The 23985-nt window shown below is 47.3% G+C and overlaps 11 protein-coding genes across 11 annotated transcripts; 7 read left to right on the top strand and 4 right to left on the bottom strand.

Annotated features, from left to right (window-relative positions):
• Positions 1–174: 174 nt before the first annotated feature.
• N7508_005459 (uncharacterized protein) lies at positions 175–1515 on the bottom strand (the record flags this gene model as incomplete). The annotated part of the gene is made up of 1 exon (XM_058463525.1): positions 175–1515. One exon carries the CDS (start codon positions 1513–1515, stop codon positions 175–177), a length of 1341 nt encoding a protein of 446 aa, XP_058320003.1.
• A 320-nt stretch (positions 1516–1835) lies between these two features.
• N7508_005460 (uncharacterized protein) lies at positions 1836–2907 on the top strand (the record flags this gene model as incomplete). Its single annotated transcript, XM_058463526.1, has 2 exons — positions 1836–1992; positions 2042–2907. The coding sequence occupies 2 exons, from the start codon at positions 1836–1838 to the stop codon at positions 2905–2907; spliced, it is 1023 nt and encodes a 340-aa protein (XP_058320004.1).
• Positions 2908–4420: 1513 nt separating this feature from the next.
• Positions 4421–6086, top strand: trm5 (tRNA (guanine) methyltransferase; the record flags this gene model as incomplete). The annotated part of the gene is made up of 4 exons (XM_058463527.1): positions 4421–4775; positions 4840–4941; positions 4994–5068; positions 5119–6086. The coding sequence occupies 4 exons, from the start codon at positions 4421–4423 to the stop codon at positions 6084–6086; spliced, it is 1500 nt and encodes a 499-aa protein (XP_058320005.1).
• Positions 6087–6422: 336 nt separating this feature from the next.
• N7508_005462 (DNA-directed RNA polymerase II subunit RPB4) lies at positions 6423–7064 on the top strand (the record flags this gene model as incomplete). Its single annotated transcript, XM_058463528.1, has 3 exons — positions 6423–6613; positions 6697–6824; positions 6937–7064. 3 exons carry the CDS (start codon positions 6423–6425, stop codon positions 7062–7064), a joined length of 447 nt encoding a protein of 148 aa, XP_058320006.1.
• A 1090-nt stretch (positions 7065–8154) lies between these two features.
• Positions 8155–10062, top strand: N7508_005463 (putative C6 transcription factor (OTam); the record flags this gene model as incomplete). The annotated part of the gene is made up of 1 exon (XM_058463529.1): positions 8155–10062. The coding sequence occupies one exon, from the start codon at positions 8155–8157 to the stop codon at positions 10060–10062; it is 1908 nt and encodes a 635-aa protein (XP_058320007.1).
• A 1435-nt stretch (positions 10063–11497) lies between these two features.
• Positions 11498–12535, top strand: N7508_005464 (acyl-CoA thioesterase; the record flags this gene model as incomplete). The annotated part of the gene is made up of 2 exons (XM_058463530.1): positions 11498–11585; positions 11754–12535. The coding sequence occupies 2 exons, from the start codon at positions 11498–11500 to the stop codon at positions 12533–12535; spliced, it is 870 nt and encodes a 289-aa protein (XP_058320008.1).
• Positions 12536–12653: 118 nt separating this feature from the next.
• N7508_005465 (fungal specific transcription factor domain-containing protein) lies at positions 12654–13878 on the bottom strand (the record flags this gene model as incomplete). The annotated part of the gene is made up of 3 exons (XM_058463531.1): positions 12654–13266; positions 13329–13500; positions 13563–13878. The coding sequence occupies 3 exons, from the start codon at positions 13876–13878 to the stop codon at positions 12654–12656; spliced, it is 1101 nt and encodes a 366-aa protein (XP_058320009.1).
• Positions 13879–13911: 33 nt separating this feature from the next.
• On the bottom strand, positions 13912–16305 carry N7508_005466 (uncharacterized protein; the record flags this gene model as incomplete). Its single annotated transcript, XM_058463532.1, has 9 exons — position 13912; positions 14033–14128; positions 14344–14665; positions 14723–15139; positions 15194–15290; positions 15350–15399; positions 15448–15544; positions 15600–15633; positions 16235–16305. Coding segments are annotated over 9 exons (1185 nt in total).
• A 1800-nt stretch (positions 16306–18105) lies between these two features.
• On the top strand, positions 18106–19515 carry N7508_005467 (VOC family protein; the record flags this gene model as incomplete). Its single annotated transcript, XM_058463533.1, has 1 exon — positions 18106–19515. One exon carries the CDS (start codon positions 18106–18108, stop codon positions 19513–19515), a length of 1410 nt encoding a protein of 469 aa, XP_058320011.1.
• Positions 19516–20188: 673 nt separating this feature from the next.
• Positions 20189–21475, top strand: N7508_005468 (uncharacterized protein; the record flags this gene model as incomplete). Its single annotated transcript, XM_058463534.1, has 4 exons — positions 20189–20356; positions 20425–20532; positions 20583–20959; positions 21031–21475. The coding sequence occupies 4 exons, from the start codon at positions 20189–20191 to the stop codon at positions 21473–21475; spliced, it is 1098 nt and encodes a 365-aa protein (XP_058320012.1).
• Positions 21476–22891: 1416 nt separating this feature from the next.
• N7508_005469 (mitochondrial 54S ribosomal protein bL21m) lies at positions 22892–23656 on the bottom strand (the record flags this gene model as incomplete). The annotated part of the gene is made up of 1 exon (XM_058463535.1): positions 22892–23656. One exon carries the CDS (start codon positions 23654–23656, stop codon positions 22892–22894), a length of 765 nt encoding a protein of 254 aa, XP_058320013.1.
• Between the last annotated feature and the right edge of the window lie 329 nt (positions 23657–23985).

The raw sequence follows: 23985 nt of genomic DNA on the forward strand, positions 1-23985 counted from the left end.
TTCGGTTTTTACTGTGATCTTCAACCCAATTTGGCATCTCAAGTGCTGTGGCACGATATGCGAGAGTCGAGGCCGGTAGTCTCCTGCATTGCATGCATTTCTACCACATATGCTGTGCTATACAGTGTTCGGTCTATCGCATTCTCCCTGTCAAGTTTGCTGTTTCAATATGAATTACCTATCATCTAATGCCTCCGCGACCTCATAGTGCTGATTCTCCCTCGCCACTTCCAGAGGCGACTTCCTCTCTGCATCTCTTAGGCCAGGATTAATTCCTTCCGCTTCTAGTAGTGTTTTCACAACTCCTAAATGCCCACAAAACGCAGCGTTAAATAGCGGTGTCTGCCCGTTCTCATCACGGGCATTAGGATCAGCCTTCCGCGGCCCACTCAATAGCCGTCTCACGACCGTCTCGTGATTTCCATACGCAGCAACCCCCAGCGGTGTCGTCCCATGCATATCAGCAATCTCGAGACCAACCCGGTCACATCCAACCAACAAATCAACCATATCCACCCTGCCCTCCTCAGCAGCCGTAAACAATGGCGTCTGCCTCTTCCAGTGCGTTTGCAAATTGGGATCGGTAGCCTCCCAACCAAGCAATATCCTCACAACGTCCAGGTTCCCGGCCGCAGCGGCAATAGTAAACGCACCACGTCCATACCGCTGCCCATCGGCATAAGAAAAAGCCGCTCGACCATCCCTCTCTCCATCAGCATTCGGATCCAACTTTTCACTGAAAAACTTGACCAAATACTCGACAACATCAGCGTGGCCCCTCACAGCCGCATAAAAAAACACATGCTGGCAGTGCTTCGCACTATCATCCCCATCGAGGATCAATCGCACATGCCTCGCAAGCAACAGCCCCATATCACAGTTAAAATCACGAGCAGCACGCGACAATGGCGTCCGCCCATGCCGATTCGCAATTCGCGGATCAGCCTGTCCACTGAGTAAAAGTGTCGCCAAAATGGTGGGATGATGATCTACGCAGATCATTAGCGCCGTATCACCGGATTTATCTTGAAGATTGACATCTGTTCGTGAGTCTGCGAGGAGTGCCTGCACGATCTCTGTGTGGCCTTGTTTTGCGGCCCAGGAAATTGGCGGTCTGATCCATTTGTGGTCGCGAATATTTGGATTTGCGTCATCATTCAGCAAGAGAAGCTTTAGAACCGCTAGGCTGTTGTAAAAGGATGCTAGGAGGATTGGGGTACATCCTCTTAGGCGGGGATCTCTGTCTGTTTTGTAGTTCAGGTCTGTATTTGCATTTAGGGCTAGGAGGGCTGTTGAGGCTTTATTGTAGGTGCTGGCCCAGAACAGAGCTTTTGGGTCGGGAGATATGGCGTCGTTTTTGTAGAGAATCCTGTTTAAGAGGGTGTGGGTTGTTTTGTTGGTGCGTGTGAAGGCGTTCAGGTCGGCAAGCTCAGGAAGAAAATCCGATATGGTGATATAGAGCTCTTTTGGGATTTTGGAGAGTGGTCCTTCTGGGTTGGTGCATGTTGTATGCATCTGGACCGTTTATTCAGGAGGAAAAGCATAGGGTTGAGCTTTTCGCAATAAGCGTAGGTTTGTAATTCGTATCTTGGACGTGGAGATGCAGATTCAGCCTCGACGGACAGAAATAGAGCATGCGGGGAGCTCCACATTAGGCAAATGGATCAAAAGTGCAAGTGTCTCAGTGTTTGTCTCAAGTGAAGTAGAAGTGAGACAGTTGGAGATGACGATGCCAAGAGTCCGGGGCGATAAGCGATAAGCCCGTCTCCATGGCGACTTTGGCATCAACTTCATCTTCTTTCAACCTCAGCACATCTTTGCGTAAGAAAGACATAATGGCTTCTCCCCAGAGAGACCATCCATCTTCCCCGCATGCCCGAATGTCGGCGCCTGGCCTCTTCAAAGATGGCCTCTGGTGCTGTAACTGCCCAGATCGACCCCTAGCTAAACAGTTCCAAGTCAAGAAACAGAGCGCAAACCAAGGGAGGTTCTGTATGTGGTATCTATATGACGAAATAAGAGTTTTAGCTGACGTGAGCAGTCTGGACTTGCGATCAACCTCAGCATCTCAAGTGCAAGTTCTTCCTTTGGGCTAGTGACGCCGAGATTCGTGAACAAGCAACCGTTCTTTCCAACTCCCGATCCGAAGTCGATCCTCTAACTTTGACACCTTCCAAACCAAGAACACCAGGTCGCTTTAGCAATGGTCTCATGACCCCTCAGACCGAGCGCCACTTCGTTGACAACCCTCAACGTAGCTTCATCTCCCCACCAAAAACGGCAAAAGCCAAAATGATTTCGGAGGCCTCCGATGAATTTGGATGGAACGACAACTCCGATAACAACGAAGAACTTACGAATGTGCTATCATCAAGCCAGGCTACGGAGCCTTTCATAACACAGCCAAGTTTCCACCCCGAATTTCCATCGAAGGTGGCCCGCACAAACTTATTTACCTCCCCAGGGGAGAGGAAATCCTCCGAAGCCACAAATATGAGCCCTTCTCGGACTCAATCTGCTCTCGCCACGCCTTTCTCATCCCGATCATCTCGCACTGAACAGTTCCCTCCATCGTCAGTGGAAATATGCATGACACCTACACCAAGCAAATATAGCGATATCCTTTACGCAGACTCGAAATATGACATGACAGATCTGTCGAAGAGTTTACTTGATGTTCTGGACAAGCATAGTGTCGTGCTACCAAGTCATGCGCAGAAGGAGATGGTCTCGCTGCTCAATCAGCACGATCTTAGGACCAAAGGTATCAGCAAAGGACGAGACATGTCGCGCCTGTTGCTCAAGAAACGTGATGACGAAATCGTCAGGTTGAAGGAGCGTATTTCGAATTTGGAAGCTCAGAAAGAGCTGGATCGGAGTCTTATTGAGGGCATGAAACACCCTTGAAGGAGACAGGTCCAATAAATGTGACACAGACGTGTCTGCTTGCATGTGTGATTTTGATATCACTACATCATGAACTTTACGATGATATGATAGCTTGTAATTTGTGTTTGGTGCATTTGCCTTGTCTAGATAAAATATAGGAATTGAATCTTACGTCTATTTTACCAGTCGAGACTATATAGCAACAATCCGATTCGCATCTACACTTGTCTAGTTAGATTTAATTTTAGGTTGCCCCATAGTATCAGTGGCTGCACGGTCCACCAAGTCCCACTAACGTTAATTTAAATTAGAACTGAAAATCACAATGAAAACGTTTCGTATTTGAATGCTAACTGAAGAGTGAGCCAAAAGACTGTCTCGACAAATATGTTCGGACACAGTTCGCCCACCATAACAACTGACCCAGCACAAAAAATCGACTGCCGCATGATGAACTTCTCGGGGAAGAACTCATCAATAAGCTCCGATTAGTAAGGCTGCAATGCCACCATCACAAGAAAGCCAAAAGAGCAAACATATCTTCAATTTCTCAGGAAAAGGAACCTCATCTCTCTGACTATACGAATCATAAGGACTGAACACCCTCACAGCCTCAAGCATCTTATAATCATGCTCACTCATGAACTCTTGATGAGCGCCCTCACAATGCAAAGGATAAAAAGGCTGGTACTAAATCATAGCCAGCCCCTTCTTGGGAATACGGGACTGATCTTTAACAATATGATAAAGATACTCATCAAACCCCAGGCAAGCATTACATCCTCCCACCCACGGTCAGGAGAGTAGATGCCGTACTTGGTACCGTAAACAGGATTATGTTAATCCTCATTATCCTTGAAAGACTCAGTCCCGAAGATAGTCCTCTGGTCGAAGGCACAGCCCAAGCAAATGTATCACCAGCAACACCCCACTACCTTTGCTTACCAAAGAAAAATAACAGTTTACCCAGATTGTGGATAAGTCCCATAAGCTGCATCCAGCGTGGCTTTCCTTAGTTGCGGGTTACTTCGGCTGATTGGAGGAGGTGTATCATTTGCGATTCGGAATTTTCGGGGTCACATTCATTGATGAAGGTGTTGAGTCTCTCCATAACTTTCCAGACTGTCATTTTTGGCACATATCTGTTCTTGAAACCGTTGCATGCTTTGAGATTGTAGGCTACAATTTCGAGGGTGTGTTGCTGTGTGTAGAAGCTCTTGACTTGTTTTCAGGCGTCGTTAAATTGACGGAGCCCAATTTTTTCGAACTCAGATTCGTCGTAGAGATTTTTAAACTGTTATTTTTCCTCGTATAGAGTTGCGTACAGTGTATTGTCTGCACCCAACATCATCTTTTAGGGTCACTACAACGCTTTAATACGTGGCAAAAGCCTGAACATTTTTTAGCTATATTAGCCAGAGCTGAAATCTATGAATAATTGTACAAACATCTTTGAGCCATTATGTCCTGCTCGATCTATAGATCTAAATGTGGTCACGTGCCCGATAAGAAAATAAATCGCTCGGCTGCCATGCGCGTCGAGCGCCGATCAACCGACAAATCGCAAACTACCATAGCAACCCCTTTACCTCCAATGGAGTCAAAAAAGGACGATCGCAGGCCGATTCATCGCGAGCTTCCGGAAATGTTTCGACCGCCCATCAACCGTGCCATGCGCACGCTCGACCGATCATTTTTCCAACGAATCGTGCCCCTCTCCGCCGCGCGGATTTTCAAAGCTAGCGACATTGCGAAGATCCGCAAGGAGCTGACCAAGAGCAATGATGTCTTGGCTGTTCCTCGCGTTAATGCTGTCCGTCATATGGAGGGCAACGATGGGTCTTCACTTAAGGCTTTGTTGTTGCGGGAGGATCTGAAGGCTGATGGTGGGTTGCGTCGAGCTGAGTTGAGGGTCGATTATGAGGGTCTCATGCTAATGGGATCTCACAGATCAGTCTACTTGGTCACCAACTATCTCAGAGCTTGTCCAGAGGGGAACTGTTGATCTTGCATTCTATGATTTGACATTGGATTATGACTACTGGACATATGGTATGCTCATCATCCTGCACAGCGGATTTACTCGATACTGATATAGTTACAGCTGAAATTATCCACTCCATTCTACCTGAGGACATGGATGAGATTCCTCAAGGCTTCACGCAGGTGGGCCACGTCTGTACGCACTCCCGCTATCCATACTTCATACTTCCAATACTGACCCAACAGTGCACCTTAACCTCCGCGCAAACTATTTCCCATACAAGCACCTAATCGCTGAGATCCTCATGGATAAAAATCCAACCATCGAAACCGTGATCAACAAGACCGAAGACGTCGGCTCGCACAGCCAATTCCGCACCTTCCCATTCGAACTACTGGCAGGCAAGAACGACCTAAACGTCATTCAACACGAACAAGACTGCGAATTTCGCTTTGACTACTCCCGCGTATACTGGAACAGCCGTCTGGAAACCGAGCACCGCCGTCTAGTCGAGAAGTTCCGTCCCGGCGAGATGGTATGCGACGTGATGGCGGGTGTAGGGCCCTTCGCCGTGCCAGCAGGCCGGAAGAAGATCTTCGTCTGGGCCAATGACCTCAACCCCCACGGATACGAGGTGATGCAGGATGCAGTGCAGCGCAACAAGGTGGCCGACTTCGTGACGCCGTTTAACGAAGACGGACGGGACTTTGTGCGTGCCTCGGGAACCAGACTTCTTGAAGCTGGACCTGTTACTGTTACCATCCCGCACAAGGTCCGCCGGGATAAGAAGCGCAAGATTGAAGCTGGAGAAGAGGAACAGCTTCCCCCACCGCCCAAATATACCCGTCCTTCCTTTGTCGATCACTATGTTATGAACCTACCTGCGGATGCCATTGAGTTCCTCGATGCCTTCCCTGGTGTTTACAGCGGCAAGGATGAACTTTTTGCACCAAACACTGAGCAGAAGTTGCCTATGGTTCATGTCTACTGTTTCTCTGGAAACTCTGATAACGAGGTTGAGGACCACATCGATATCTGTCAGAGGATCTCTGAGCGCATTGGGTACAAGGTCACTATTGATGACCGTGTTGGCGGTAGTGGTGACCAGGAAGTTGAGCTTGCCATTCATAATGTGAGGCTCGTCAGTCCCAAGAAGCAGATGTTCTGCGCTAGCTTCCGCCTGCCGAAGGAGGTTGCTTTCCGCAAGGTGTGAGAGGTTGCATAAGGCGTTCAAAAAGCATAGATCAATGAGAATACCCGAACATCATTTTATCCAATTCGTTTGTCAAAGGAAATTTAAATATCAAAGCTATCTGGATATCATCTATAAAGTATGGCATGTGTGCATGCGACATGTTGACAAAAGGGCGGTGAAGGCCTCACCGCCCTTAACTGCCAGATTGAAACTGCAGAGTTCAACCTCAAGAGGAATAACCTCATCCAATTAACCCCACCATCTCAGCCTCATTCAAGTGTCGCATCACTGAGTCTCCAATACCCACCTCATCCTCTATCCCTCACTTCTCAACCCCGACATCCCGAGATCACAATGAGCGTCCAACTGCCCCCCGCCACACACCGCAAGCGCGCCCTCCCCCAAGGCGAGCTTGAAGCCGCCTCAACACTCAAGCTCGGTGCCGACCAACACACACACACGCTTTCACTCTCTGAAGCCCGTCTAGTTATCCACAAAGTGCTCGAGAACAAGCGTCGTGGAGGCAACAAATACGAAGAGCCGGAGTAAGTCGACAGCTCCGCTCTAAATGGAACAAAGATGGTCCGATGTGCAATGCTTATCAGATACTGATATATTATCTATCTAGGAACCTGACCAAGACACTTGATTACCTGGATGTGTTTGCGCGGTTTAAGGATGAGGAGAATATCAAGGCTGTTGAGCGGTTGCTGAATTCGCATACGGAGTTGGAGATGTTCGAACGGTCACAGCTTGGTGAGTTCATACCCTGGACAACTGTATTTGCACAGCCCGGTCTATCCTTTGGTCGAGATTGGACGGGTTGGATAAACCTCGGGGAATTGATTAATATTAATGTTTGGGATAGGGAGTCTGTGCTGTGACAACGCCGAGGAAGCCAAGTCCTTGATTCCCAGTTTGCAGAATAAGATCTCGGATGGGGATTTGCAGGAGTTGCTGGATGAGTTGACCAAACTGCGCAACTTCACGGAGTAACTGATGAGTGGTTAACCATCAAGTGAGTGGTACTGGCATGTGCATAGCTCAAAAATGAGCCGGGCGTTAGGATATGATTAATAGAAACTGGGATGTTGCCACCGGAATAGCGTTTTAGCATGTGCCGGGGATGGAGTCATATACTCCGGCGTGTTCCACTCCGTAGCAATCAAGTAATCAGAGTAGTGAATAAGGTACATCGCGTGCTCTCTGAATGGTTCCTCCACAGTTATTTCCCCAGTTCTGCTTCGGGCACTACTGCGTGTATGATTGGCTGGGAGAGATGTTATCATAGACCGCTGATTGGGCCGGAGTCGCAGTCCATGTACTAGACCAGTCATACTTAATGCTGTGACCAGGATGTCCATACAGGGATATTCTTGTTCACTAATATTTAGGCTAATTCTATTCTTATTATCTAACACCCTTAAATTGGCGGCTCTTGTATGGACTGGGATGCTGACATAATGATGGCCAGTACGTAATATCCCCGATCGGACCAATCAAGCGATGGCAATCCTTATCTTTGACAATTCGGCTTGGATAATGGGGTCAATGGGTACAAGTTTATGTTACGAGAGACATTGGCGATCGTCTGGTTCGGGTGCCGACCTTACTGTTCTCGGTACATGAGTATACAGATGTCATCATATATTCCCTTCTTTCTTTACTTTCACTTCCCTTTCCTTACTTTCACTACTCTGTACTCTACTCTGTACTCTACTCTTGCCGGCCCTACTTCCCTACAGGAATGACGGAGCGAACTACCCGGCATCTCCTTTTACTGCAGTCCCTAGCAGACTCGTCTGCTTGATTACTAGACTCGGTGATCTCGGAGATAACCAACTTTTTTTTTCTGATAAGCCAAATTGTACATTTCGTCTTATCTCTGGTCTCTGCCAATGAAACTAACTCAATATCAGTAAAATACCTATCTACAATGGCTACAATCACTCTCCAGCCGGGTTACTCCCATTCCCCCCAGACCCCGACTCTTTCCCCATCCCCCATATCCATCAATTCGACCCTTCCCCGCCATGGAGCTTGTGACGCCTGTCTCCGGAGAAAAAGCAGGTGTGCCATGAACGAAATGGTCAACAAGTGTTATTCATGCGATTTCCATCGCCAGGAGTGTACCTTTACTCTGACTGCCGAAACTCAACCTCAACAACCTAAGAAAAGAAAGCTATCCGAATCCGAAGCGGCCGAAGCGGTCAAGCGGTATGCCACCAATCCAGTCATGCCAAACGAGTCCCGTTCTAACAATGCCCCTAGACCTGCCATGCAACAGTCTGGAGAAGCTAGTGCCGAGTCACACTCTCACCCGCTGCCCCGGAACATGATTCGTCCGGGTTTCTTTAACCAGTCGACCCAGCATATCGGTATGACCACAGAGCTGGAACCGACTTTGTTGGAATATCTTCCTCTTGACGAGTATGATGAATGTACCATTTCTAACTCGCGCGTGCGAAGGTGTGCGGATGATCCCACTTTCATGCGTGTCGTCGATACAGTGCCTGTCGGTGATTCGCAGGTGTCGCTCGATGCCATTGAGAGTCTGGTGGCACCGTATGGTTCAACTTTGATTGAAAAGTTCTTCGACCATGTGCATCCATCGTTCCCCATCTTGATTGAGGAGGCGTTCCGTCAATCGTATCGGGAACGCCGTGGATTGTCGCCGCTCCTCCTTGCTTCAGTTTATGTGTTGACATTGAAGTTTGTTGATGTCGGTGCGAACTCGCAGACCGCTCGGAAACCTGATGCTGCGCGTTTGGAGGCTGCGGCGATGAAGTTGCTGCAGGATTCTCTGCCTTTTCCTAGTCACTCGACTATCCAGGCTGGTTTGTTGCTGACGCAAAAGTCGACGTTGGCAACGGCTTCGCTGAACGGGCAGCTGGTCACGGCTGGCTTCGAGCTAGGTCTGCACCAGGACTGCACGAACTGGCGGATGAAAACGTGGGAGAAGGGTCTCCGGAAACGACTGGCGTGGGCATTATACATGCAGGATAAATGGTCGTCACTCGTCCATGGCCGCCCGTCTCACATCTTCGCCTTTAACTGGACGGTCAAGGATCTCGTGGAGCAGGACTTCTCAGACGCCTTCGCCTCCGGTACAGATTCTTCACACGACGAAGGAGCCGTCGGTCATGGCCCCCTCCTCTTCTGCCACATGGTAGCCCTTACCACCATCCTCTCCGACATCCTGGACCGCTTCTACACCCTACAGGCCATCGAAGAATTCCAAGCAGCAGGCAACCAACGGACACGAATGATCCTCGAAAAAGCCAAACCCGCCCAAATCAGACTAAAAGACTGGTTCTCCTCCCTTCCTTCATCCCTGAAAATGGAAACCTCAACTGGCGAGCTCGTCGAAACAATAACAGACGAACACGCCCGCAACGGCGCACTCCACCTCGCCTACTTCGCCACCGAGATCACCCTGCACCGCTGCATAGTCCGCTCCCTCCTCGCCGAAGGCACAGACCCATACCTAGCACACATCTGCCGCTCAGCAGCCAAAACCCGCCTAATTTCCGCAATGGACTTTGTCAACCGCCTCCGACCAGCCCACCTACGCTCCTTCTGGCCCGCCTCGGCAAGAACGAACTTCTCCCTAATTGGCTCCTTCGGTATGCTCCTCCGCATCACAGCGCCAACAAGCGAAGAAGCAGACTTCTACCGGGTCCGTCTATGCGAGTATCGCTGGACACTAGATGTAAGCCACAAAAACGCCGCATTCATGGGCTTCGCCCTACAAAGTCTGGACAACGCTACCGCGCTCCACAAGCATGTCCCCGCTAAACCGGGCATCGAGGAATTGATGGCTGCAACGAAGACTGCACCACCGCGTTTGCCCACTACCGCCCATGGCACGTATGACGAGGCTATGATGGAAGCTGGGACGGGGACTTCCTCGTCTGTTATCTCTGGTCTGGCTTCGCCTGCTACTTCTGTTAGTGATATGGAGGACGGAGATGCTTCTATGCCGCCTCTTTGATTTCGCTTTCACTCTTCTCTTGGCTCTACCTCTACTCTCATCTTACACTGAACGACCCTCCTCACGACTCTCACCCTTGGCGTTTCAATTTGCCTTTTGTCCCATTGAAGCGCTTTTTTTTTCATCTGATTATATTGCATGCATGTATGCATTCTTGCATTTTACCCATGTACGCGTTTCTGCAGAAACGCGCTGTTCACTTTTGTGCTTCTTGTTTTGTACTTTGATGACGGAATTACCCTGGTTCGGATGGAATTTGGAATATTGGATACTGGAAATGGGTTCGAATTCGTTCGCTTTCGTTTGACTTTTTCTCTTCTGCATCTTCGGATGATTATTCCTCTTTGGATGGTTATAGATGGGATGGCAGTATCCCCTTGTATATAAATCATATGGATTATGATCACTTCATTTTTTTTTACCATGTTTTTTTTTTCTTTTGAGTATTTTGTAAATGTACATCTATGTACCTTGATGAGGTAGGAGGTAGTTTTTGTTTTAAATGTAGTGATATACGCTAGTGCCTGATTCGGACTAGATCCATCCAAACTGCCGGATCTGATTTAAGGTTAACTCCACGCTTGGCGGATTCCGGTGTTCTGGGGATAAATAAATATACTGTAGCATGGGCTTTTGTGTATATAATCAGACAATAATCGCTGTGATGATATAGCGTGCCTCCCTTTCTTGTTGGACATGTTGTGTCACCTTATCCAGAAGCCGAGGTATGGACTATGCCGTGTGTGGGTATCACCGTGTAACATTTTTGGTGTTTCAGGTGTGCCTGGTCATTCTGAGATGTGATGCTTTGATGTGATTTATTTGACGTTCTGTTATATCCCTACTATCAGGGAAGCTACAGCATCCTGCGGGGTTAGGGACATCTCCAATAGCCCTCGGAAATTATTGGCCAATCTGCGAACAACGCATAGAATAATAGATAAACGACACGACGATACGACGACAGAATAATCCGTACTTCCAATCTTATCTTTCTGCATTTAAAATCGGAGCCAATGATGCTATTCATCCCTTGCTAACAAAGCATTTGGCCATGATCGCCCATTCTTCATACTGTACAACCCCATCTATCCCGCACTTTGCCTATTAGTCCAACTCGGACTATACAATCACTCACTGATCATACATAATTACATACATCGACGTTATATGCACCTCATATGAGGTCACCGTCTTCGGCGTTTGGAATGGAGGTGTACATGACACGTACGTTAACCGCAAATGCCGAATCCTTCAATGATCAATAAGGATGATCCCTGTACTATAAAGGTCCTTGACCAGGATCCCCCCAGAAGAGAGATAAACAAGTCAAAATATATGTTCACAATATAGCAGCAAGGATACAACTTGTCACAGCACTCACAACAATGGAACGCAAAACCAAGCCCGATCACAAGCCTATTACCACAAGAATATGCGCCGTACTGATATGGCCTTTTCAAACACTATGGCGAGCAATATGCTTCATATTGAGTCTGAAGATATTCCCATTAATGTGGCATGTACGTACACCACCGCCACCACCACCACCACCACCACCACCGAAAGATCAAACCACTAAATACAATACTAACCCTTCCCTCCTCTCTCCAAAAACCAGGTCCGAGTCCTAGGCTCCCTCCTCTTCCGCCTCTGCCTAAACAAAAACCCAATACCACCCCCAACACTAGCCACCCAACCCGTCTTCCAACCAACAATTTGGAAAAGCAGCACCCCACTAGGGGAAATCGACTTTCTAGGCCACAAATCGAACGCGACGTATTTAACTGATTTCGACTCGGCGCGTGTTTACCACTTATCCTCTCTCTTCCGGCTGGGATATGATAAGTGGAAGAAAGAGCAGGATGGTGTTTTCCCTGTTCTTCCTGTTCTTGCTGGTGTTGAGTGTTCTTTTAAAAGACCTATAAAGCCTGGGCAGCGGTATGATATCGTTACGAGGATCATTGGATGGGATTTGAAGTGGTGTTTTGTTGTTTCGTATTTTGTTAAGGAGGGGGTGTTCCAGCCGGGGTATTTTTCGGATTCGAAGAAGAGGGCAAAGGAGAGAGTTATGGGTGAGAATGGAGAGGAAGGGGATTTGGAGAAGGGTCGTTGTGGTGAAAAGCATGGGGATGGCAAAGATGTTGTTTTGGCGGTTGTTATGGGGAGGATGGTTTTTAAGAATGGGAGGAAAACCATCTCGCCGGTCCAGTTTTTGAGTGATTGTGAGCTTATCCCTGCTGTCGGGGAATGTGGTTCTCCTGGGTCGTGCACTGTGGTTAACTCTGTTGGTCAGTCTGGGGCTGATGATGGCTCTGGGCCGAGTGTAAATGCCATTGATCAGCAGATGGTCATTGCTAAGGCTATTGAGGAGAAACGGTTGAAAGGGCTAGAGATTGCGCAGAGTATCAACTCTTTGGATGACGGGGTTCCTTTTGATGCTCATGAGGATGTTGCTTTTTCCAAGTTCTAGATTTGATTTGTGATTTCATAGAGCTGTACGGATTCTGGTTATGATTTGGATATTTCACATATACTTGAAGTTATTAAGCAAATCATTTTTTTGTATCAATTTGGTGGCATTTGAAAGATTAAAAGAAAGAGAAGTCATTCCCGCCACCAAAAGCGAAGTCTTCCAAAATACTCGGGTTTACCAAGTTTGCCAGTATCTCAGTTCGAGTGCGGTCAGGCTGCCGTGGTGTCTCATTGCTGAACAAAGAGAAGAAGAAATCCTCATCATCAGGGTTCGGCTCATGGTTTGTACCAGGTTGGTATCCCAGGATCGACGAGGGCGTGTCAACAGAGAATCCCGACCTGGGCAGAGGTGCAGTTCTTGGGGATAGGGACGATCCACCAGCCAGTGGTGTATCTTTCTGCATTGACGATGGCCTTCTGGGTTTGGACACGGTATCAAGACCAGGGAGTTGAACTGGGGCTTGAGTCTCGCTAGGGCCATGATCCCGATACTGTGCAGGGCATGCACTTCCACGTCGTCGGGTGAGACATGTCCGCGCTACCTCGAGTACTTCTCGGAGCATCTCGGCGCAGCGACGCGCAACAATGATATCGTTCATGGCGGAGAAGATCTGTAGGGACTTCTCGACATCCTCGAGGAATTCGTCGTCTGGGAGGCCTGGATAGCCCGAGAGTACGATATGGAGAAGAATCATTGAGCCGTAGAGTGCGTATGTTGTATTGTACCACCTGGCAAATCTTAGCTATTTTCAGGTACAAGAGCATTGAGGTTCAACAGAAGAAGGACGTACCAAGTACGCATGTAGATCCGGTGCATAAATGACTCGTACTGCATATTGATACTCATCCGTGCAGCTGTGAGACACGCATGTAGGTGAATGGAAAGATCGTGTTCCGTGTCTGTGCTAGCTGTTGCTGCAACAAGGAATGGTTTGTGGATGAGGATTCGGGTATTATAGTATCCTAGGGCAATCAACATCAGTATATAGCTTTAATCTAGCAACCCGTGAGATGATCCAACTCACTCAACCTCAGAACCAATTTCTGTTTAAATGCCCATTCAGGATCATTCAGTGCATTTGCATCTAAATTCAAAAAGGACGGTATGTTGGCTTTCCACTGAAGAAGTCGTTGATCTAGGGCAATTGCTAGACAAGATTTTTCGCCCATTGATCGCTGTGTGGAGTGGTAAAGTTGGTGGGATGCTTCCGTGTTGATTTGCGCCAAGGCTATCATTACTGGAATCATGGCGATGTCATTATCTTCAGCGTCGGGGTCAAGGTCACCGACATCACATTTGAGTTTGGGAATGGAGGCTTGGTAGTACTGAAGCTCTTTCATGCTGTCTAGGCGTCCGGAGGAGCAACACATCTCTCTGAGGGTAAGTTAGCATAGTATCAAAGTCTAGGTCGGGTTACTGACATCTCATGTGAGTAAATACACCTTCATCTTATTGTTAGCTTTGATCTGCAGTATAAGAAGGTGTTTGACATACCACCATGTACGTCGAGCTTCCCGTCGAGCACTAGGAGGCAACGAAGACAAGCTCGACCCAAGTCCAATAGCCGCTGCTGTGCGAACAGCCATTCCACTGTACATGTAACAGCTATGAGGCTGTAACGAGTTCTGACGGAATACACTCTTCGATTGGATATCAGCTTGGTTTCAGTCTCAAAGTGATCCGACCCTACCAAAAGCAGAAGAGCTTGAGCTGTCTCTAAGCAAGAACTCTCAAACATATCGCCCATGGTCTGTCTCGCGAGCCCAAAATAAAACCTGGCAAATTCAAGAGCAGAGAATACAGACCCTGTCGGTCCTCTTGTTTGATCATCTGTCTGTTGGCAGAAGTGGTCTAGTAAAGATGTCTCGTCTGGACTGGCATTGATCGCCCCCAAGGCAACAACTGCAAAGTAGAGCCTAGCAAATTTGGTGAGACCTCTAAAGAGGCCAGCACGTCTTGAATTTGGCCAGGCTTCAACTTCACAGCGTCTCATGAATGAGCTCTTGGAAAGGATTGGGTGGATGTAGTGCTTATTAGCGAAATAGCTACCAATGAAGATTTTCTCAATCTCCATTTGCGCATTATTCGTAAGTCTGGGGAAAATGATTTCAAGGTGGTTTTTTTGTGCTGTCGCTTTCAATTAGGAAGCACTTTATAGCTTTGGAACTTGAAAGGGAGTCATACAATTGCTCACAGGCCTAAGCAGGCCGCTCGAGTTACTTTGGACGGACTGGGTCGTCGGCGTTGCAGCTTCCCCTCCGCTCTGAGACTGAGGCGAAAGATGGCCCGGGTAATCCGCATTATAAAGCAAGTTCACAATTGAAAGTTGTGACTTGCCCGACTTCCCGCTTTTGTGATCGCTCGGCTCTGGATGGGGAGGTTGATCACGTTGATTAGCAGGTGTTTCCTGCATTAGCTGAGAGACATAATCCGCCAGCTGGTATTGATCTCGGTTGTCTGCTTGGCTTCGGGCTCTTGCGTAAAGGTTTCCGAGGAATGCTAGGTTGGAAGAGTTGCCATAGAACTCGGTTCCGTTGGTGTGTAGGTTGACTCCGCTCAAGCCATCCCTCAATGCAGCATCGCCTACCTCGGAAATTGGGCCTAAGATAAATTTTAGGTTCAGAAATTCCAAACGTGAGAAAGCATGATACTCACTGTCGTAATGGTTATCCTGTGCAGTCGATATACTCGGAGTTTTAGGTGCGATATGGACGCCGGAGGAGCCAAATCTTAGTAGACCCGGAGACCAGTCCTGTGAGGGGTTTACTGGCTGTGTATCTATTGCAACCTCAGCCAAACTCTGGGGCGTACCGCTTGGCCGTACACCCGGCCATGGCGATGGCCGACTGGCACTGTTTTGGCTGTTTTCAGTCAGATTGCTCGAAAATGGCTGAATTCAAGAGTCGAACCTGTGCTGAGCCTCACGCGCAGCTCGTTTCCTCTGACTCGATACACTGGGAGTTCCACGACCGCCAGATGTACGGAATACACAGTCGAATGAGTGGTCTGTGATTAAGAGTTAATACGTCTTCAACTGACGTCACCGAGATAAGGAGCATACATGCACAATAGGAGCAAGGTTGTTCTTGATCACACTATATGGCCATCAGGATACTACTCGAACGAAGAGTGAAGAGATCCAAGCGGATGGGGCCCACCTTAGTTTTCCGAGTCCGACATGTTTCGCATGCGCGGGACGCTCGCGGTATACGACAATGTGAAGCCCGCTTTGTTTTCACTTCGCGTTCGTCCATCCTTTCTATAAGTACATTTTGAGTCGCATGTATCCAGACTGCGCGAAATTGTCATTCTCTGATGTTTGAGAAAAGTCGGCCCCATCGGAAGGCAGCACGAACTCGCTTTGCCGAGCCAATCACCACTCAACTTCCGACATATTACTCACTTTCCTTATATGGGGTATCTTGCGGGGTCTGGGGAAAGTTTCAGACCTTGAATTTGTTTCTTAAATGTATTTCCTTTTCCTGGGGTTGATATTCGATGATTCCGAGGCATACATAGGTCGGGATTGTGGTTACTTCCGATATAGATGTCGATGCGTCTTTTTATATTTTCGCCCCAAGAGTCTATTGGAATTTTTCTCTAATCTTACAGTATCTTCTCAATTGTTTCCAATGTCACAAAAAGAATGGTTCATTATGAAAATTGAGCCAACGAAACTTAATGTTGTTAAAGTACCGATGTTGTTTCCGACGGAAGCCGAAAAAGTTCCGACGGATATGCAACGGATCGTGGCTTGCATCCGGCATTCAACCTTTTGAAAGGGAACAAAAGAAGAATGATCTTGATGAGCTACTCAGATGAGAATGCATTCACTAATATCTCCCAATTTAACTTGTAGAGCTATAGCTATTTTTCCTGGACACATCCAAGTTTCCAAAGTCAACCCTCTTGATGACTATTCTAGATAATACTAAGTTTAAGTCTTCTTTCTTCTGGGTCGATTTCGCGGGCTATTTAAATTATTTCCTGCGCTGCAATATCTGCATTGCTGGAACAACGGTCAACATAACAGAGCGCCGGTTCTCCATGTAACTATAAACCATGATTTGAACTAGCGCTATATCCTCTTTTGTGGTGTTTCCTGGATCCGTGTTTTTGAATATTCCTAGAGCTTCAACCTCACCCAGGTGATCCTATTGGGGGCCACAAGTCTCAAGACTAAGCACGCTTTTAGTGAATATCGGCGTTCCAAAACTTTCAGGGCTCCGCAAATCAAAGAGACCCAAGGCTTTATGAACCTATAGAGCTCAGTATGTTATTAAATAGTATGGCAGGAAGCCAAAAGTCTAACCTCACTTATCACCTCAGCAAACCCTTTCACGCCGAGAGTCTGCAAACCAGTGGCATTCCATTTCTTGAGTTTCTCTTTTTCATCAGTACCCAGATCTAGTACTGGAATAATAAATGCCGAAATCATTCGGGTATCCGTTGACTCTTCGTCGGAAAATGATCTGGGTAGCGACGCAAGTGCAGGGGCCGCTATTACGTGGGAATTTCAGTTTGGTCAAGCCTTCCAGAGCATACCTTTTTTCCACTCGACTGGTCACCTGCTACTACAGATTGTGGAAGATCAATATAATTTCCGACATTAGAAGCATACTTGATCAATCTTTTCAAGCAGCTCGGGGTCTGCCAAGCTGGTACTCTTGATATCCTTGACCGCCATGGCTTTCTAAAAGAATAGAGATATCAAGAGTTTCAGAAGAAGATGATGATCGTAAAAATACGAAATACTTGATGCAAGAATTAACACAAGAGTTGAGTCGAGAAGCTCTATGATTCTACAATGAAGTTAGTCCCTATAACCGGAAGATGACATCACACCTATCCTTCTATATGGGTCAGTAGCACGTCTAAATCGTAATTCGAGATTTTGGAATGCATTGTTAGTGGTGAGACATGCGACATTCTGTGCTAATAGTGCGACAAAGGACCAGTCCAAGTCGAATCTTGGTAATGTCCGATAACCTTATATATGGATCCTATGATCTTAACGTACAGTTTTGAAGTAATTATTATGCCAACTGCACCGGAATCACTTTCTCTATGCCTACCTCGGGGATGTGGCGATTGTCGGCGAGTCGGATCGGACCTCATCCCATTGGTTTATTCGGAAACTATACCCACAAGCAAATAACGCTTCACCAGTTGCCCGTTCCCCGCATTGTTATTACGCTATAGAGAATAGATATATTGTAAAAAAGTGATCTATGACTCACTCTCCTCGAATCGGATCTAAGATAGTTCATTCTTAGCTAATTCAGCTAAGTATATCGTGTAGATCGGGGGGGGGGGGGGATCCCTTATCTCCAAGGAGTTAGATAGCGGATAGGCACGGCGATGGCAAGCAGGTTCGATATCACCCGATGTGTAAGAGAATGGGAATGTGCATATATAAATCGTGCAAAATTAGCCAAGACTTGTCTTCATTTGAATCTCTACTTTCTTCATCACTATTCACCCCATTCAAATCTTACATGCATCTACCTGTTCATGTCATACTTATTTTACTTCTTTGATCCATACCTCCCACACAAATGCCCACCATGGACTGGGACCAGAATGATATGCGCTCGCGCTTCTGTCATGCTCTTTCAGATATGTACAAGAGCGAGGTCCCCCTCTATAGAGACCTCATCGATGTAGTCTGGGAAGCAGACGGGAAAGCAATCCAAGACAACCAGACAAACGGCAGTCCCAAGCTCATCAATCCAGATGATGTTTTGCCCCTGCGGCATCGCGTTGAAAGACACGGGGCTATTCGTTTAGGAACGGCTCATGAACTTGCCACGATCCGTCGGATGTTTGCTGTGATGGGAATGTACCCGGTGGGCTACTATGACCTCAGTCTTGCCGGATTTCCTATGCATGCCACTGCATTCCGCCCGAAAACCCAAGAAGCACTTGACAAGAACCCGTTCCGTGTTTTTACGACCGTTTTGCGAATGGAACTGTTGACAGAGAAGACCCGGGCGCTTGCGCAGAAAGCATTGGAGCAAAGGATCATTTTCACACCAAGGTTGATGGGTCTTTTGGATATTGCAGAAAGTCAAGGATACTTGACACCTGAACAGTGTACAGATTTCATCACAAATGGTCTTGAGACATTCAGATGGCACTCCAAAGCGACTGTCACGCATGATGAATACCACCAACTTAAAGCTGAACATCCTCTTATCGCTGATATTGTTTCTTTCCCCAGCTCACATATCAACCATTTAACGCCCCGGACTATTGATATCGATTTTGTCCAGCAGTTGATGTTGGACCACGGGATGCCTGCCAAAGAACGTATCGAAGGACCGCCGAAACGCACATGTCCAATACTTCTTCGGCAGACAAGCTTCAAGGCACTTGAAGAGACTGTCTACTTCCGAGACTTATCTGGGTCTTACGTGAAAGGCTCACACACAGCCAGATTCGGTGAAGTGGAGCAGCGAGGCTATGCTCTGACTCGGGAAGGACGGCAGTTATATGATCAAATTCTGGACCGAGTCAATGTAGACTCTGTGAAGATGGGATTGAATGGAAGCGATTATGACAAGTTATTGGAAGATCACTTCAAAGAGTTCCCTGACAGCCTCTCAAAGCTCCACGACTTGAAGTTGGCATATTTCTCCTACCGGTTGACCTCATTGGGTGAGCAGCTGGCTCACGAAGTAATGCTAAAGGGTGAAGTCTCAATTCAGGATCTTCTCGCCAAGGGTATCCTGAGTTATGAACCTCTGACATATGAAGACTTCCTGCCACTGTCGGCGGGTGGTATTTTCAATTCGAATCTTGGCAGTATCTCTCTGTCAAAAGACCTCATAAGGAGTGCCGATCCAGACCTTGATGGTTTCCAGCGATTCCTAGGGACTTATGTAGCTGATGAGTTCCACCTCTACGCCGAGATGCAACAGGTATCGTTGGAGCTTTGTCGGCAGACATTGGGGCTGAGATCTATTTTTGTATAGTCTAGAACAACTTTATACTTGCATTGATCTCTTTGCGTATGTCCGAAACTGGTTAATGGACTGGAAGCATCTAATGATCTTGTTGAGCATATTCCTATTCGACATTGATATTTGGCAAAAGACTTTTCATGTAGACTATGACATAGTAGACTATGTATTATTCTTGTGAATGTAGAAAAAAATTCATCAATGTTCATAACTCAACTTTACCCTTAAGCTGACATTATTCGGTTCTCCTCTGCCACTGCATCAAGTCTTAGCATAACTGCTTCGCCCATATACTTCTTCTGGCATACTGACGGGTCTAACCGACCGCATCTTATTCCCACCCCATATTTTGAAAATCTGCAAATATACGTATTGATATATGTTTCGCCACAAGATTCGGCCGGGAGTGCTGCGCCAAAATTTGCCACCGGCCGGCCGATAGTTACCACTCGGGCCGATGCCTCTTCGAGCTATGTCACCGTTTCAACCGGGTAAATCCCAGTTTAGCAGGCTAAATAAATAAACATAAGTGAGGCTCGGCAAGATGGCTATGGTCCCCGGCCGGCTCCGTCGCGATAAATGGTTCCCGGACTATAAATGCCATTCATCAGATGAATGGATTAAATATCCAACGTCCCGCCAAGATGATTCAGATCTCAAACTCATCTAAGGAATCTCAACGTGCATGGAATCCATTGAGGTACCTCCAAATGACAATATATCTTGGCTCGTCTTGCTCGGGACAATCATTACTATTGTCCCAGCTACACTTTGTGTGATCTTACGATTTATCTCTCGCTATGTTTCCCGTGCCGGACTATGGTGGGATGACTACACTATTGCAGCGGCATTGGTAAGTTGCTTCCTTGGTATCCTGTTTGCAATGAAACAAACAACTAATTAGCATTCCTTTCGATTCAGGCCTTCAACTGGTCCCTTGCCATCTTGAGATGGGTACAGATTGCATTCTATGACTATGGCCGCCACTCCCAGTATATACCGTCCGAAGATATGGAAAACTTCCTCAAGGTTTGTATTTCTCTATGGCTTGCCTAATTTCAAGTCTGACAAACAAGTAGAGTTTTTTAGCTGTTCAGATCGTCTACTTCACTAATGCTGTCTTTACCAAGGCATCATTGCTCCTTCTCTTCCACCGAATCTTCGGTGTTGTCAAGGGCTTTCGCTGGGCTCTATGGATCTCCGGCGCTCTAGTCATCGCATACTTTATCGCGTGTACCATTACCGCAATCACTTGTTGTTCGCCAGTAGCCAAATTTTGGGATCCAAGCCTGCCAGGTCATTGCATTGATACAGTAGCATTCTTCCGGTGGAATGGCGTTGCCAATATGCTTCTCGACTTTTTGATCCTTTGCCTCCCGCTCCCTATGGCGTGGCGTGTGAAGACTACTATTCGACAGAAGTGGGTTTTGACGGGACTTTTCATGCTTGGTGGCTTGTAAGTCTTGTTCCAATCCTGGGGAGAATTGTTCCTTTATGATATCGATATAGTCGCTAAGCTTGATATAGTGTCTGTGTCGTTTCAATTCTCCGAGTCACCAGTTTCAAGCTTTCAGACATGAACGATCCCACCTATACAAGCGTCGATCCATCAATATGGTCCTCGGTTGAACAGTCTCTTGGCATCATCTGTGCCTGTCTCCCTACCCTTCGACCTCTAATTCGAAGCCTGTCTCGTTCCTCGGGACCTTCTACAACATCGGCAAGCAGTTCTTCTTCTGACTCTCAGAAACGGTGGTCGGCACCTGTTGATGAGGAAGGCGGTATCATGGATACTACTCTGTCATCTGTGCCGCCTGCACACATTCGTCTGGCTTCAGCTCAAGAATTAGATATACTCCAAGGCTCTGACTGGGCATCTGAGTTCCACGGCGACGATTTCCGTCCTATTTCACAAACTTCCCGGGCAATTGAGATCAGTAGCCCCGTTTCTGCGGCTGAATTGGTTGCTTGAAGTCTGTTCTCATGATATACGAATTTTATACTATCCCTACTTCCACTTTACCTGATACCCAATCAGAATTTTCCATATATGATATTATTCTGTCCTTTAGGCTTGTTTCAATGTTGAGATGTTAACCCACAGATCCAACCATTAAGCCTAAGAAATGTAGCATCAACAACCCCTTTACATGCATCATCGATTTAGCTCCAAGCTTTCAACCGTTAGCTAACATAGTATGGCATGACTCGAACTATGGTGAACATTAAATCTCTGTGGTCGAGGCACTGCACGGTCAGCATGCTCTGAAAATTTCCACAACCAAAGCTTGGGTTTTTCTGGCTCACACCGACGCTTGTGGGATCTGCATTGTCATCATCCCCAGAGCTAAATCTCTTTGCATACGGCAACACAGGTCCATTGCTAGGAACATCATTCGGCACACCAGGCTTGAACGCAACCTTCGACTATGTTATTATGGTTGCGAGAAACTGCCCAATTCATTCCGCTCAAACCTCACTGGGAATTCCAGACACGCCCTGTCTAATTTTCCATCAGACTAGCCAGAATTAGAATGATTACCGATCTATGCATTAAATGGATATAACCTCAACAAGGTGACAGCTAATCCAAAAGACGGTTATCAATATGCAACAATTAGTGGAGCCCTGATTACGCCTTTATGGCGAGGTTCTGTTCGACTCGCTGTTCCGAATATGTGCGTTCCACTTGTCATTGATCTACAGTAGCTCGTAGATCACACTGATATGGAAGTTGCTATTCAGGTGTTCAAGCGGCAGCGGCGGACTTGGGCTGAGTTGGCTATGTTCGGGGTTGCAGAGCATGAGGAGTACTTCCCTGGTTTTAATGCTCAGAGTACATCCAACAAAGTATGAATACTGTCTGTCTATCATGCGTCGGCGACTTACAAGATGGGATGCAGGGATGATACGATGGCTGCGGTAGATAGTCATGCTTGTGTTTATGGTATTCATGGATTGAGGGTTGTCGATGCTAGCAATGTCCCATTTCTGCCATCTGGCCATCCTCAATCTACTGTCTATGCTTTTGCTGAGAAGATTGCGGATGAGGTTCTGAATAGTGTTCGGGGGAAATCAACCCAGGGTCCAAGTGATATGAACTGACCCTAACATTGGGAGACATGCGACTTACAGCCTATGCTGTCAAATGAGTCTTTGAAATAGTTGAACACAATAGAATACAATGCATATATAGAACAGCCCAAATCCATCTATCTGTACAAGCATGCCGCAGAGATATCAATGCATCACGGCAGGACAACCACCCAATAGCCAAAATCAGGCCACAACTCAACGGCATTGTCCAAGCCTCAAACCACTGCCGGATATTGATCCGACATCACAAATTTTCGCCTGAAGCCTTCAACAAAAATAAACAATTATGCACTCATGACCGGGGCTCAATAACCGAGCTGTCCTCCCCATCCTCCACGACAATGGCACCCTCCTCGAGCAACTCATCCGGAGTCTTAACCCGCACATCCATCACGCGCATGATAGTATAGCGGTGCTTGCTCTTAGCCTGCTTAACGTGCCTCTGTCTCCGCTTCGTCTTCTCCTTAATACGCAACGGCTCCGACTCAATACCCGTCACACGAACCCGGCATTCGTAGATACGCTCGTCAATATAGGGAGCACCCTTCATTGTGAAATCGCGAGAACCAACCGCAGAAGCACGGTTGAAACGCAGGATATCACCCGCCTTGACATTGGGCATGAGGAAAGGCAAGCGGAGGTGATCGCCTTCCGTCAAGAGGTATGGTTTTGCGTGGAGTTGAGCAACAACGTAGTGAGGCTTCTGGCCGGCGAGGTGAGGGAGCTGTGACATGAGGGAGTTTGTCACTTCAAGAGGGGTGGTGAAGTTGGGCGCAATGGGTTGCTTCTCAATGGGAACGTGGGCACGTGTCGTGGGCACGAAATCGGCCTTGTTGGCCTCGGCCTTAGGCTGGGAGTTTTGTGCACGGGGAGTGGCGCTAAGTGGTGATTCGGGGTTTGAAGATGACGAATGAGTCTGGGTTTGTTGCAAGTTCATCCATGATGTTGTCTGGTGCAGGCATGCTCGTTGCTGAAGGGGAGATCCGGATGAAATTGTAGATGGAGCCGCCCGGCGAAGGTCGGAGGCGAGGCTCCGTAGAGCTGTGCGAGAGAACATCTTGGCTGAGCCTTTCCAATTACTCAATTGGAGCTCGGGGTGGAAGTGGTTTGCGGTAGTTGTAATTCAAGATGCTTCGTAAGTCGGCCCCGTAACTAGAGAAATTGTCTACTTTGCGTAAATGGCCGCTTTGCTACCCGTAGAGTCACGTGATGGGCAAATGCCTCTTGGATTGGAGTTCTAGTACATATGGAGAAAGATAATTTAGTTGAGATTCTGATCATGGTCATAAAATATCCTATTCCACAGGATGCAGGCATTTTTACTACAAACTTGTCACTATCTGGCAACTTCGTCTATGAAACTGCCAGACTCGAAGTTCAGGGACT

This window comes from Penicillium antarcticum (genome assembly GCF_028974205.1).
Source record: "Penicillium antarcticum strain IBT 31339 chromosome Unknown utg000005l_segment0_segment0, whole genome shotgun sequence".
Taxonomy (NCBI): Eukaryota; Fungi; Ascomycota; class Eurotiomycetes; order Eurotiales; family Aspergillaceae; genus Penicillium; species Penicillium antarcticum.